At 35.4% G+C, this 13,491-nt stretch overlaps 1 protein-coding gene across 4 annotated transcripts in view; it reads right to left on the bottom strand.

The window, feature by feature from the left end:
- Positions 1-13,491, bottom strand: part of dpf3 (double PHD fingers 3) — a 65,377-nt gene that overhangs the window by 23,835 nt on the left and 28,051 nt on the right. For 2 of the 4 annotated variants that reach the window (XR_008839568.1, XM_056481091.1), the window contains exons 4-7: positions 8,231-8,364; positions 2,951-3,046; positions 2,613-2,685; positions 507-548 (exon numbers count right to left, since the gene is read on the bottom strand). Coding sequence is in view for 3 of the 4 variants with exons in the window: in XM_056481091.1 (XP_056337066.1) it covers positions 507-548; positions 2,613-2,685; positions 2,951-3,046; positions 8,231-8,364 (345 nt within the window). In the remaining variant the exon portion in view is untranslated. The remainder of the gene's footprint in view (positions 1-506; positions 549-2,612; positions 2,686-2,950; positions 3,047-8,230; positions 8,365-13,491) is intronic. The other 2 variants (XM_056481090.1, XM_056481093.1) reach the window with 1 other exon arrangement.

Here is a 13,491-nt window from a genome sequence, read left to right as displayed (position 1 = left end):
TACCTTTAACTTGCTAATATATATTTAATGTAACAGACCTTGCTTTTGTAGGAACACATCTACTGTGCTACATCTACTGTATATTTAATGTAAAAAGAGACTGTGCTGAATCATAAAGCTGGACACAGGAATCATTAAGGCAGAGCATAGAAAAGGGAAGCAGCTACATGCATTTGATTTCAGCAAACTGCACATCCAGAGTCAATCATTCCAGCAACGCAGCAGATTTTCACCTAAAACAGGGCCTGCAATCTAGATGCATTAATGAAAAGGCTACGTCCTCAAGCTTTGCTATTTTAGCAGCATTTTTGTTAGCCATGCGTGAAAGCTTTTGGCCAGGCAGTGTGAGATATCAACGGCAGCTACTGAGACAGGGGAAAATAAAGTCTGAACTAGCTGAGTAATGTTAATAAAGCCTTCCCGACACAAGCATTTAACTGATTAGCCTTGTCACTAGCATAGCCCACATGTCCGAGCAAGAGGAAGATGGCAACAAGGCTGAATACCTGAGTCAGCGGTTTTTGAGTTATGCTTTTGTTTGTATCTATCTGAAACAGAGGAGACACAAAGCAAAAGAGGAGACAGAAAACAAAAAAAAAAGAAAACAAGAAGTAAGTTACATTCAGAGAGGCTTCTGGAAACCCAAAGTAGCTCTAGTATCTCCTCGAGTAGACACATGCTCTTGATATTAGAACAGGCCACCATGCCAAGATAAGAAACAACAGGCAGGTACCATATGACAACATGGAAGATTTTTTTTTTGAGGAACACAAAACAAGACAGCCAAATAGCAGTAAAGTCAAAACAGTTCAAATCCCATGATAATAAAGAGACATTTAGAGACATTAATCATGAATTAGACAATATTTGTGAAAACTCATATTTCTGCCAGTTTATATTAATATTCAGAGGCGTGCAAAGTTATGAGAGCACTATAGTGTAAATATTGTTTTTATATAATATGAAAAGAATAGTGCTGTTTAATTATTAATCCTGGCTATATATTTATTGTGATGTGGTGTGTTGTATTATGTTTTTAAATTTGTAATGTAATGTGCTTTTTTCAATCCTGCGGGGGGGTGGGGGGGGGGGGTCCCTCTCCTCACCACTACAGTGTGGAGTCATCCACTAGGATGATGCGATGGCAAGCCACAGGACAACAGCGCCTGTGCGCTCACCTCACACCATCTATAGGTGGAGCGGAGAGACAGTGATAGAGTCAATTCAGTAAATAGGGGTGATTGAGAGGCCATGATGGGTAATGTTGGGAATTGTTGGACTGGACACTGGGGTTATACCCCTACTCTTTACGAGAATTTCCATGGGACTTTTAATGACTACGGAGAGTTAGGACCTCGGTTTAACATCTCATCCAAAACACAGCACCCACTGACAGTATAGTGTCCCTTTCACTTTACTGGGGCATTAAGACCCACACAGCCTGCAAGTTGAGCGCCCCCTGCTGGCCTCACTAACAGCACTTCCAACAGCAACCTAGTTTTCCCATGTGGTCTCCCATCCAAGTACTGACCAGGCTCAGCCCTGCTTGGGCTGTAGGGTGATATGGCTGTCATTATAATAAATAAATGTAATATTTATATATAAATGCATACACATGAATATGCTTTAAGAATATTTACACATGAATACATCTGTGTGTGTGGTTATTCATTATTAATCATTAAACAGCACTAATAATAATAATAATAATAATAATAATAATAATAATAATAATAATAATAATAATAATAAAAGCATCTCAGTCTCCTAAATGTTTTTATTCACCATAATAAACAGGAAAAGAAAGTCCAAAGCACTCAAAATATGTGGAAAAAATACTAAAAAGCCTTTATTGACATGGCTGTTCCTTAAAATCGTGCCTATGAGTTTCGGCAAACACTTGCCTTCATCAGCGTAACTGTTATCTTTGTAAAAAAGTTTCTTTTGCTGTTTATTCGGATGAATCCCTTACACAAAGAGCACCGATGCATGAATTAAGCTATTCCTGAGCACTTTTTGTTTTATGTTGGTGTTTTATTCATGTTTTAAAATTCAAATACTCTAGGTTTAAAGGGATATTTCACTCCAAACATGAACATTTACTCCTTTATACATCTAAGTCTTTTTTTCTACTGAACACAAAAGTAGTTAGCTTCCAGTTTCCATTATTCTTCCACAAAATATTTTCTTTTGTGTTCAACAGAAAAACAAACGTGTTACTTTATTTACTTAAAAATGTATTACTTATAACTATTCTTATAAATCAAATTTTAAATATAATACGTTCTAAGTCAGTGTTTCTCAACCACGTTCCTGGAGGACTACCAGCTCTGCACATATTCCATGTCTCTTTAACCAAACACACCTGGTTCAGATCACCAGCTGATTAGCAGGGACTAAAAGACCTGTAATAGGTATGACAGACAAAGGAGACATTAATAACATGCAGTGTTGGTGGTCCTGCAGGAAGGTGGTTGAGAAAAACTGTTCTAAGTGGCCTCAAATGCATAACACTGATTAATTCAAACGTACACAAATTAAGTTTATATTTCAAGTCAATCTGGCTTTAAGGCACAATGTTGGCATATTAAAGTGATGACTTGGACACTCACTGTCACACACGTATGGTTTATCCTGATCATCGTTGGCCACTGCTTCTGTTCGCCTGCGCCCAGAGCCTCGACCCTGATCACAAATTACAGAACAATCGCTTTTATACATGACACATAATCAATATTTACATGATCTCTCAACACTTTATCTTCTCTCCGTCTCTACAAAAACCATATCTCGGACGGATCATCAAAGGTATTTCTCTTTCATGATTTATTTCTCTCTCAGGTGTCAGTCGGCCTTGTCTCAGTCTAGATCTGTCTCTTTTTCTTGCTCTTGCTTCCCTTTTTTCCATCACAGCATCTGCAGACTTTGATGAGTCATGCTCATCACTCACCCTGCCTTTGTTTCGATGCTTCCTCTTTGGTGTGTCCACTTCAAAATCCTCATCATCATGAAAACCGTCCCCATTTTCGTCTGCTTCCAGCACCCGCTGCAGAGAAACGAGTTTGGATAAGCAATTAGATGACAAAGATCAATAGACTGCACAAGAGAAGACAATAGTCCACATTTCCAGAGAGAGAGAGATAGAGAGTTATTGCTGTATGGATAAGGTCAATGTTTTGCTCTCATAGCAGAGCAAAATATAGCAGAATTTAAGGGATAGTTAGCTTTGGCTCTCCATTGTGACTTCGAGCAGGCTACATCATTATGCTAGTAGGTGGTGAAGAGTATCATTATGAGTGAGTCACTAGCTGGGTTTCCATCATCCTGTAATAATATGCATTTTTGAAGTATCGCATGAGAAATGTCAAATTTGAAATAAACATCTCTAAATTCAGTTTGGACAAAAAAAGGGTTAATGTGAATAAAGTCTGACATATCATAAATTATACCCAAGTGTAGGTCTGCACGATTCTGGCTAAATTGAGAATCAAGGTTTTTTTTTTTTTGCTTAAAATCAAGATCATAATTTTCTCACGATTCTGTAGATATAAAATAAAAGTTAATATGAGTAGGCTATTATAGTATTGTGATTCTCAAACATATGGTAAAACAACAATAATAATATTAGGTTTGTGTAGGTCTACTGTAGACATGGGCCGGTATAAGATTCTGATGGTATGATAACCTTGGATAAAAATATCACGGTATCATGTTATTGTGATTACTGCCCTAAAATATGTTCTTTTCGAATGTCTGGGTAAAATACAACAACTTTTTCCCCTTTGAAAACTATATATCTTATTTTTTGAAATATTTAAAATATTTTGGAACAGTAAACATGTCAGGCTAAATAATTAAAATGAATCATTGTCTTCTGCTGTCTTCATTAGTTTCAAAAACCCAGATTTCTTTACAATTTAAAATGGCATCTTTGGATATTTTTTTCTGCTGAAGATACTTTAGTCCTAAAAAAAAAGATATAAAAAAGACCTTAGGAACGGTATTACAGAAAATCTTGACGGTTTTAAAACCTTGACCTTTCCAAACCGGTGTATACCTTGAAAACAGTTATCGTCCCATGCCTAGTCTACTGTTGGTTAAAATGCTAAATTTTGCATAGACTTGGAATGGAGGACTTGAACAGACTTTAAATTTGTCCTGTCTGATAATTCACAATAGTGATTACATCGGAATATAATTATTCATAATTCTCAAGTTCAATATTATGTTTGAGCCATCTGCTTGTCATTGAGAATATTATTAGACTGGTAAAATGAACCATTAGTCATTATCAGATTCCCTCTTGCATTATATTCAACATTATATAGGCTACAGTAGTTATACTGACCCAGTAAACATTCACTTTTTATGCACATCACTTTGTGTTCGCTATGAAAAAAAAAAAAACAAATCAAATGCTTGTCGTTACCATAATTCTAAAATGTGATATGATCATTTAAATAATGTGCATGCTTTGGTTTCACTTTCACACGGTTCCCAAACGATCACTCTGTGCAACAAACTAAATGTTATTTGCAACTGTATGCCCTGTTATTAACAGTCTATGCAGGTTCTGTTCACTAAAGTAGACATCATTGGCGGGCACGCTTGCGTCCTCTCAGTAGAAAAAAAAATGTTGCGGCCATGAATCCATCATTACATTATGACAGAAATAACATTTTTGGGTGAATTATACCTTATGGATACAGTATGTGACACTTTAACCAGAATTTGGAGGTGTCCATGTTGCAGAGCAATGTATAGAGAACAATGTAAAGTACTTCAGCAACTGACTATATGCTTCTCTCCTGACCTTGAAAATATAAAAGGCTGAATCATAGCAGAATTAGGATCGTGTGTAGGGTTAGTTAGATTGCGATCTTTTTTCGATTAATCATGCAGCCCTACCCAAGTGACTAATCATCTGTCTCCATTATGCTTGCCTTGTTTACTGTTGGTTACTAGGTTACCAATACTACAGTCAATTTCTCTAAAAATAACATGGAAATGCACCTAATTCACATTTGGGGTCAGGCAACTTTAAAAACATTCGCTTCACATTAGGATGGAAACCTAACTATTCATAGTTCATTCTTTTGGAGAGACATGAGGTGTGTCACAAATCACATATACAATATTTTACGCCATTTTATAGTATAAATAATATAAGTAGCGCATTCACACTTAAATATTCTTATTTGTCTAAAAGAAATAAGTGCACTTTAAAAACTCAGATTGACGCAACTGTTAAAAAGAGGTATGAAATGTTGGACACTTTGTTTTCGCAGCTTTGCTCATTTGGCGAAAGGGGTGGAGCTATTTGACGCAGAGGTTGGATTAATTCATTTATTTTGTATTGAGCAAGCAATTTTCTCCTACATGAGTTATTATGCTGCTTTTTGATGGTGAATGCAGTTGTACTCATGACAGGTACTATATTTGGTAGTTTGGCAATTTATTTCACTAATTTGGCAACCATTAAACATCGGCTTGAAATTCTGTTTTGTTAAAAAACATTAGTGATCCATTTGGGACAACACTAAACTCATACACTACATGGCTGAGTGTACAAGTACATAAGTGCATAGTGTATACGTGTTTAGTGTGCCATTTGGGATGCAACTATAGTAACATAGCACTATTATTATACAGTAATTATAATTACAGTACTATATTTATACTTATAACTACTTCAAATTATGCATATAAATGAATCACTGAATCATTATTTCATCTGATTTGTTCAAATATGCTCATTTAGCAAGGGGAGTGAATTAATTCACTTTAATAAGTGAATTGCTGATATTTACAAGTTTTACAGATTTGTTCAAATGTACTGATTCATTCAAGAGCAAAACACCTGGCTGTTTCTGTGAATGAGTGATTCATTCAGTCAAAGATGTCAATTGATTCCGTAACAAAACAATTAGCTGTTTATATGAGTGAAGAAACATTGATTCAGTCGATTTATTAAAATAATATTGTTCAAAGATGCTATTTTTTTTATTTATTTTTTTTTACTTTTTATTATTAGGTTCATCTTAGGTCAGACAATAAAATATACATCATATAGATCTCTGCACTGATACACTGATACAATTGACCAAACAAAAAATTATCAGGAAAACATATTTATACACTAAATAAGTATATAAATAAATGGTAAAATACACAAAGATAAACAAACATAAGATAACAAAAATAAGAATAATAAACACAAAGAATAAATAAATAAATAAATAAATAATACAAAGAAAAGAAAAGAAAAGAAAGCAATAAAGGCAATTAAGATACTGTTGTCTCCTTAAAAAAAATGTAAAAAGGGTTCCAGACTTTCTGGAGCTGTTCTGACTTTTGTTTTATTGGGAACCGAATCTTTTCCATTTGAAGAGCATGTAAGAAATCAAAAACCCATTGCCGATAAGAAGGGGGAGCTGCTGACTTCCAATTCATAAGAATAAGTCATCTAGCCAGTAAGGTTGCAAAGGCTATGCTATCGGCCTGTAATGAATTTAATTCAACATATTCTGGCAGGATTCGTTCAAAGATGCTAATTTAATCAGAGACACCTACAAATATTGGTCTGAAAGAAAATAGTGTTTTGTTCATGATGAAGGAAAAAGAACAGGCAAAACTGGGCCTAACCCTTTTTTGGATGAAGAATTACATGTGGTAAATTCATTGACATTGATTACAATACTACATTTATTTTTTTTAAGTCATAAAAGTGTTAAACTCTTGTAGTAAAGGGTTAAAATGTAACCTAATATTAGTTTGTTAATTGAACTGTTTTACGAAGACAAGGTGACACTTGATATTAATGATATTTGGGAAAAATTGCTTGTGTGCTAATAAGTAGATATATATTAGTGGAGTGCACAATGTAGTAGACATCCTGCAGATTGTTTTCTGTGGAGTCTAGTGGTCCTTGCCCTCATACTGCTGTATTGTTTGCCAGAAGGTAGAAAAGAAAACAGCTTGCGGCTGGGGTGGATGGGGTCTCGGATGATGGATTGAGTCTTATAACGACAGCGAATGGTGGATATCACTGATTGATGATAGACCGCATCTTATAATGCTCTATGTCATCGCCTCAAACCTCTCTAAAGCATATCTGTCTGTAAAATACAGTAGTGCAGCTAGCGAAGAAGCTTTCTACGATAGTAAAACTTGTAGCAAAATGCTGATTACAGAAACCAAGATTTTTTTCACAAAACAGCAAAACCAGTCATCAATCCTTAATAGTTTGCCATTAACCTTTGCCATTAATCTTTTAGCAGTAATTAACTTGTTATTTAGCAGTTATTTGCCAATTATCAATATAATAAAAAGAAAACAAAATCATTTACACATATTACTATACCTATTATTATTATTTATTATTAATAGATATACACTTTCATCATGGTGAGTTTTATTTGATGTTATTTATTTATTTAGAACAGAAAAATCATACACAAAACAAAATATTTTTAAACAAATTTTTAAACAAAATACAGAGCAGGATGAAGCACAAGCTTATTATTTCCCCCACCCCATTAATACACATATCATTCATTTATTACTTCAACTTATTTCTTCTTTTACTTATCTTATACTTTTTTTTTTGCATGAGACATATGAGCATTACATGAGACATATTTTATCCTTTTGGCATCTTTGACATTTCCAAAATTTTTAAAAACTGAGATAGTATAAAAACTGGCCTATAATTTGTAAAGTAGTGATTTATAAAGTAGAATTATCTTAGCAATTTTCATTTTATTTGGAAATTTACCAAATTGGACAGATCTATTACAAATATAGGTTAATGGTTCTACGTCTTCAATCACTTTCTTAATTATATTCATATCAATATTATTCCAATAATATTCCAATTTTTATTTATTATCAAGCTATTTATTTCCCCTTATAATGTCATTAATATTTGAGTATAGTGAGCGGTGTTGTCTGTTTGCAGAACTTTTCAAAAGCGAAAATGAAAAAGCATTTCTGAATTAGCAAAGATGCTATGTCTGAATGAGTAAAGATTTGGTCTGAGAGAAGCAGCGATACATCACTGATAAAAGGTTAAATATCTAGAGCTGAATGTAATCCAAGTCCTGTAGTGCACAAAGTGTTTTGACAGGAACTGACATCAGTGTTTACAGACAGCTATGGAATATAAAAGAACAGCAGTCTGACTGGAAGGCATGCAGACTATGGTGTATTACAAATGTCAATGTGCTACCTGGATTTCCAGAAGTGTCTCTTCCTCTTTAGCGTTATTGTTCCTCTTGTCCAAGATCCCGTCTCCTCGTAGCAAAGCCTCAAGGGCCGTGGCCTCTGTCTGCGGGGCTTCTCTCTTGGCCATCAGCTCAGCCTCTAAAGACAGACAAAGAAAGGTGGAAAATCAAAACCTCAGCTAAGTTGAACCTGTTCTCCATGAACAGTGGGGTCCAAAATAGGGCTGCACAATATATCCTAAAATTATCATCATTATGAACATATATATATATATATAGTATGCAATATATATGTACCGCAGATATGTGTGATAAATTACATTTATTTTATGCATTGGTTGTTTATCTAAATTTTACTAAGCAGATGTGGCCTTACTATCTTTATCCCCACCATGCTATTGGCTGGAGTGGCTCAAAAGTGAACCCAGTGCTGAAAATAAACACTAATGCCGAAAATGACAACAGCCAATCAAAGTCAGAATATCTACTGAGGTTTTCACTCATACATAGCAGTGTTTCCCCAGTATTTATAGCAAATAACCTGAGTTATTTGCTATAAAATGTCCTACTGTTACATTATGAAAAATAAATCTATAGTTTTGCATTAAATAAAAATAAATCATTGCAGTAAGAAGTCCATTTTGCACTATTGTTTTTATACTCATCTAATAAATAAATATTTCTGCTACAAAACATAAACATAACATTATAATAAATCATTCAATTCAATGCTGAAAGCTGCATATCTAAATAGAAAAATAATATGCATGTCAAGAAAGAACGGGCAAAAGAGAGGAGAAAAAAAGTCTCACTTCTACAACTCTTTAAAAGTTTTGGTTTCGGTTTGTGTCATTTTAAATGCAGGCTCTCGTTATGCTCTGATTTACATTTTTCTGTGTTTGTGGAAAAACCCAGACAAGTCAGCCGACCCAATATTTGACCGGGGCAGAGCAGGATTCTCGCAATGACCCGCCTGCGCAATACCGTTCTATTCACTTTAAACTTAAAGACGAGCTTCTTTGGCGATGATGTACAATGTTACATTTTACATTTAGCGACCATTTGCGCTGAACACGCAGTGAATGCAACGCATTGAGATTTGGGGCATTAAACAGCTGATCTACTCCGAGTCTTTCTGCACTCTCTCCGAAAACACTCGCTTGATCTCGGCTGGCGGATCAACATTCAACACATGATCGCTCTCATCGGCGCCATTATTTGTAACTTTAGGTGGGTTTGCAAACCTGTGTACTGCATTACCCGCGGTCACAGAAGCTCTGTTATCTGACAGCGTAAAACCTTGAATGATTGACAGCTAATATGAACCTTTATTGCGGCAGGGAAGAGCGATTCAGCACGTTTATAGAAATAAATCAGAACAGGTCGCACTACAACCATTATATGCAGTCGCACAAATGCTCCCAAATATATTATGAGTTCGCACAGATTAAATTTCGGGCGCATTTGTGACCAAAATGGTCGCAATTTTGAGCCCTGCATGCCGTTGTGTAAATAAGATATTACATACGGCTATTTAGCTTTTAAAAGTTGTGATCTGGCTCTATATAAAACATAAAATCTACTTGACTTCAAGGGGGGGGGGGGGAAACCGTTTGGGAAGGCGGGGCGCCCCTCTAATACAATTGTAGGGGAAACACTGTGTTTTAAAGACTAAATTTTGGCTCATTGACACTTTTTTTTGTCTGAATTAATTAGATCTGAAAAATATCTTTTAGATAATTATTTTAATGTCATTAAACAAATAAAGGATTTAAAAAACATAGCTAAGTCGATGCCAATAGCCTAGTGTTACTGTGCATCGACATATAACAGAAGTGCTCACAGCGACCCCAGTTCAATTCCCGGCTCAAGGTCATTTGCTGATCCTTTCCCTCTCTCTGCTCCTAGTGCTTTTCTGTCTGAAATTTCCACTGTCCAATATCATAATAAACGTGAAAACCCCTAAAAAATAATTATAAATTTTTTTTAAACCATAGCTAATAAAAATAGCATTTTTTGTAGGGGTATGTTAAACTCTATATCACAATACCAAGACACTGAGAGCACTACCTAAAATGCTTAAATTTGCGTTATTTTATAGTTTAATAGAATGCCATGATTACAAATTACATGACTTGCAAAATATTGAGTGAAAAAGTGAGATAAAAACTGAGAAAACAAAGGGCTAGATTTACTAACAGCTTGCTCCAGTGCAAACAGTGCAAGAAAAGCGCTGATACGGTTGCACCTGACCTTGTTGCATATGCATTTGTAGGAGTTTCCTGGTCAGATGGAAATTTTATGGGAAGTAAGTTTTTAAATAAGTATGCTAAACCATTAACAAAAATTTGCACTCCTCAAATTATAGGCATTATTTAACTGATAAAAAAACATTCAATTCAATTCAATTTTATTTATAAAGCACTTTAAAACAACACAGTCGACCAAAGTGCTGACAACAGAGAGTAAAACAAACTTTAAAATACAAATGTCCTAAATGTCGTGATTGAAATGCAGTTATTGCTGCCAGGAAGATACACTGCAGAAGAACAGAGAGCATGTGGTGTATTTTTTCCACACTTATAAATTTATTTGGAACGCTAGAGGAGCATCCGAACACACTGTTTGCCAAGCCATAGTATTTTTATTTGCTTCAGGAATTAAAAGATGACTCACAACCATGGAACTCGCCATAGAGCAAAATTACCATCCATTCATATTTGTTATCGATTAACTTGCAGTAAGAGAAGCCGGGACAGGCTTTCCTTATTTGCCAATATGCTAATTTGCGATGCACTTATTGCATTGGTCGATATGTTAACAAGATGTTACATCTGTGTTCTTTAATTTGTGTACTGTCTGTAAATAATCTGCAGAAATTTGCAGGCCTATCTGCACTGTTTAGGTATTACACTCGTGTACAAATTTGCATTGGTTAGTAAATCTGGACCATAATATTCTATCTAAAAATGTAAATAAATTTCATATTTTGGATGTCTAAATAGAAAGCACAGTTGTGACTGTTAAATTAAAGCACTGAATGCACTTTTTAAAGGCAGACAGACATTATGTATATGTGTGTATTTGCCAGCATCAGTTTGGGTAGCTCTCTCTTGGACGCAACAGCCATCACTGTGTTTGTACAGGGTGGCTAGCTTTTCAAGCCTCATTAAAGGTGAAAAGCTCGAGGTGCTAAAGATGAAATATAGGATATGTGTGTATATATAGGGGAAAGGCAGGAGGGAAATAATTTTTGGATATGTTCCATTTCACTCCCTAGTTTTTATGATGTAAAACGTTGTCATGCTATAGAGCACAAGCAAGGGCTTGCATCCATTAAACATCGGGCCACCCATGACAGATTCACTCGTGACACAACTGCAAGGTCAAGTTTACCAACACTAGAGTATATGCATCATGAATCTACTTACTGGATTTACACAGCTGTTAAAATGTACAGTGCCTTTATGAAATACAGACAATTTCAAGCAAAACAGATTATGTGCATATTTAATAATAACAGCTTGGCATAAAATATAATTATTAGACATCTGCTGATCTTCAATGATTTAATATATTGTGATAATGAACATGCCGAATATTTATTTTTCAAACTTTAAAAGTGCTTTTTATACTCAAGAGTGTTGTATTGGCATTGGCTGTTCATCACAGCACCAAATGCTTGAAAAATTAATAATCCATTTATTTTTAAACCTACATGTTCACATGTTAATCTGGTTTGCGACATAGATTCTGAGAATATTTATAGGCCTGTTGTTCAATAACTCTGTACAGTAAGATTTCATTTGTTAACATCTACAAATCTTTGCTGTGTTAAACAAATGGCAAATATTTATAGTGTAGTGTAAAATAACCTTTTATTGTGATAAAACAATGCCAAACAATTACACTGAAAAGAATTTTTAAAACAGATCTTGAACCTTTACTCTTGCACTTGTCTTATGATGACCTGAGAAATTTAGAAAAATTATTTCAGACAAAGAATATATATATATATATACAGGGTATATACACTCACTGGCCACTTTATTAGGTACATACTGTCCAACTGCTCATTAACGTAAATTTCTATTCAGCCAATCACATGGTAGCAACTCAATGCATTCGGGCGTGGTCAAAATTATCTGCTGCAGTTTAAACCGAGCATCAGAATGGGGAATAAAGGTGATTTAAGTGACTTTGAACGTGGCATGACTGTTGGTACCGGACGGGCTGGTCTGAGTATTTTAGAAACTGCTGATCTACTGGGACTTTTACGCAAAACCATCTCTAGGGTTTAAAGAGAATGGTCTGAAAAAGAGAAAATATCCAGTGAGTGGCAATTCTGTTGGTGCAAATGCCTTATTAAAGCCAGACGTCAAAGGAGAATGGCCAGACTGGTACGACAGACTTGTTCTGAACATGACAATGAGTTCTCTGTACTCAAATGGCCTCCACATTCACTAGCCGTCAATCCAACAGAGCACCTTTGGGATGTGGTGGAACAGGAGATTCGCATCATGGATGTGCAGCCGACAAATCTGCAGCAACTGCGTGATGCTATCATGTCAATATGGACCAAAATCTCTGAGGTATATTTCCAGTACCTTCTTAAATCTATGCCATGAAGGATTAAGGCAGTTCTGAAGACAAAAGGAGGTCCAACCCAGTACTAGTAAGGTGTAAATAATAAAGTGGCCAGTGAGTGTATATATCTCCATCCTTTGGTTGCTGGTGCAGTGCATTCTGGGAATGTTTCAGTGGAACTGTTTTGAATGTAGACAGTTTTAAAAATGGTGGACTCTCTAGAAAGAGCACTTACTAGTGAACAAGGAAGTATATTGAAACACACCCTTCGATCCATCACCACATTTGAATTCCTTTCAATAATATGCATCTTTAGATGTGAAGTGCTCTTACTAGCAGTGTGGCCATATCATGTGTTTGCAGTTAGATTTGTTTACTCATTTCTTTTAACCTCCCAAATGTGTTGTTACACGATTGAAAATGTTTGCAAGAATCTCTGTCCTTGTCTTTATTCTCTTTGTGTCTGATTGAGTCGAGACACGCTCTTCCCCTGGGAGTGGAGCTGAAAATAGCGCAGACTGCCAGTCAGGGGCTGATTGCAGTCACCCATCCCCCGTTTGCAGCCGCCAATCACGAACAACAGGCTAAGAGAGCTTGATGTCTACAGACACAAATCATAAGGTCTTAATCATCGCAGTATAATACAGCACTGCAATATTTATGCATGCCATTAAATCAT

This window comes from Danio aesculapii, chromosome 20, assembly GCF_903798145.1.
Source record: "Danio aesculapii chromosome 20, fDanAes4.1, whole genome shotgun sequence".
Classification (NCBI taxonomy): Eukaryota; Metazoa; Chordata; class Actinopteri; order Cypriniformes; family Danionidae; genus Danio; species Danio aesculapii.
Note: the sequence above shows the minus strand (reverse complement) of the source record. Positions and strands in the feature narration are given on the sequence as shown.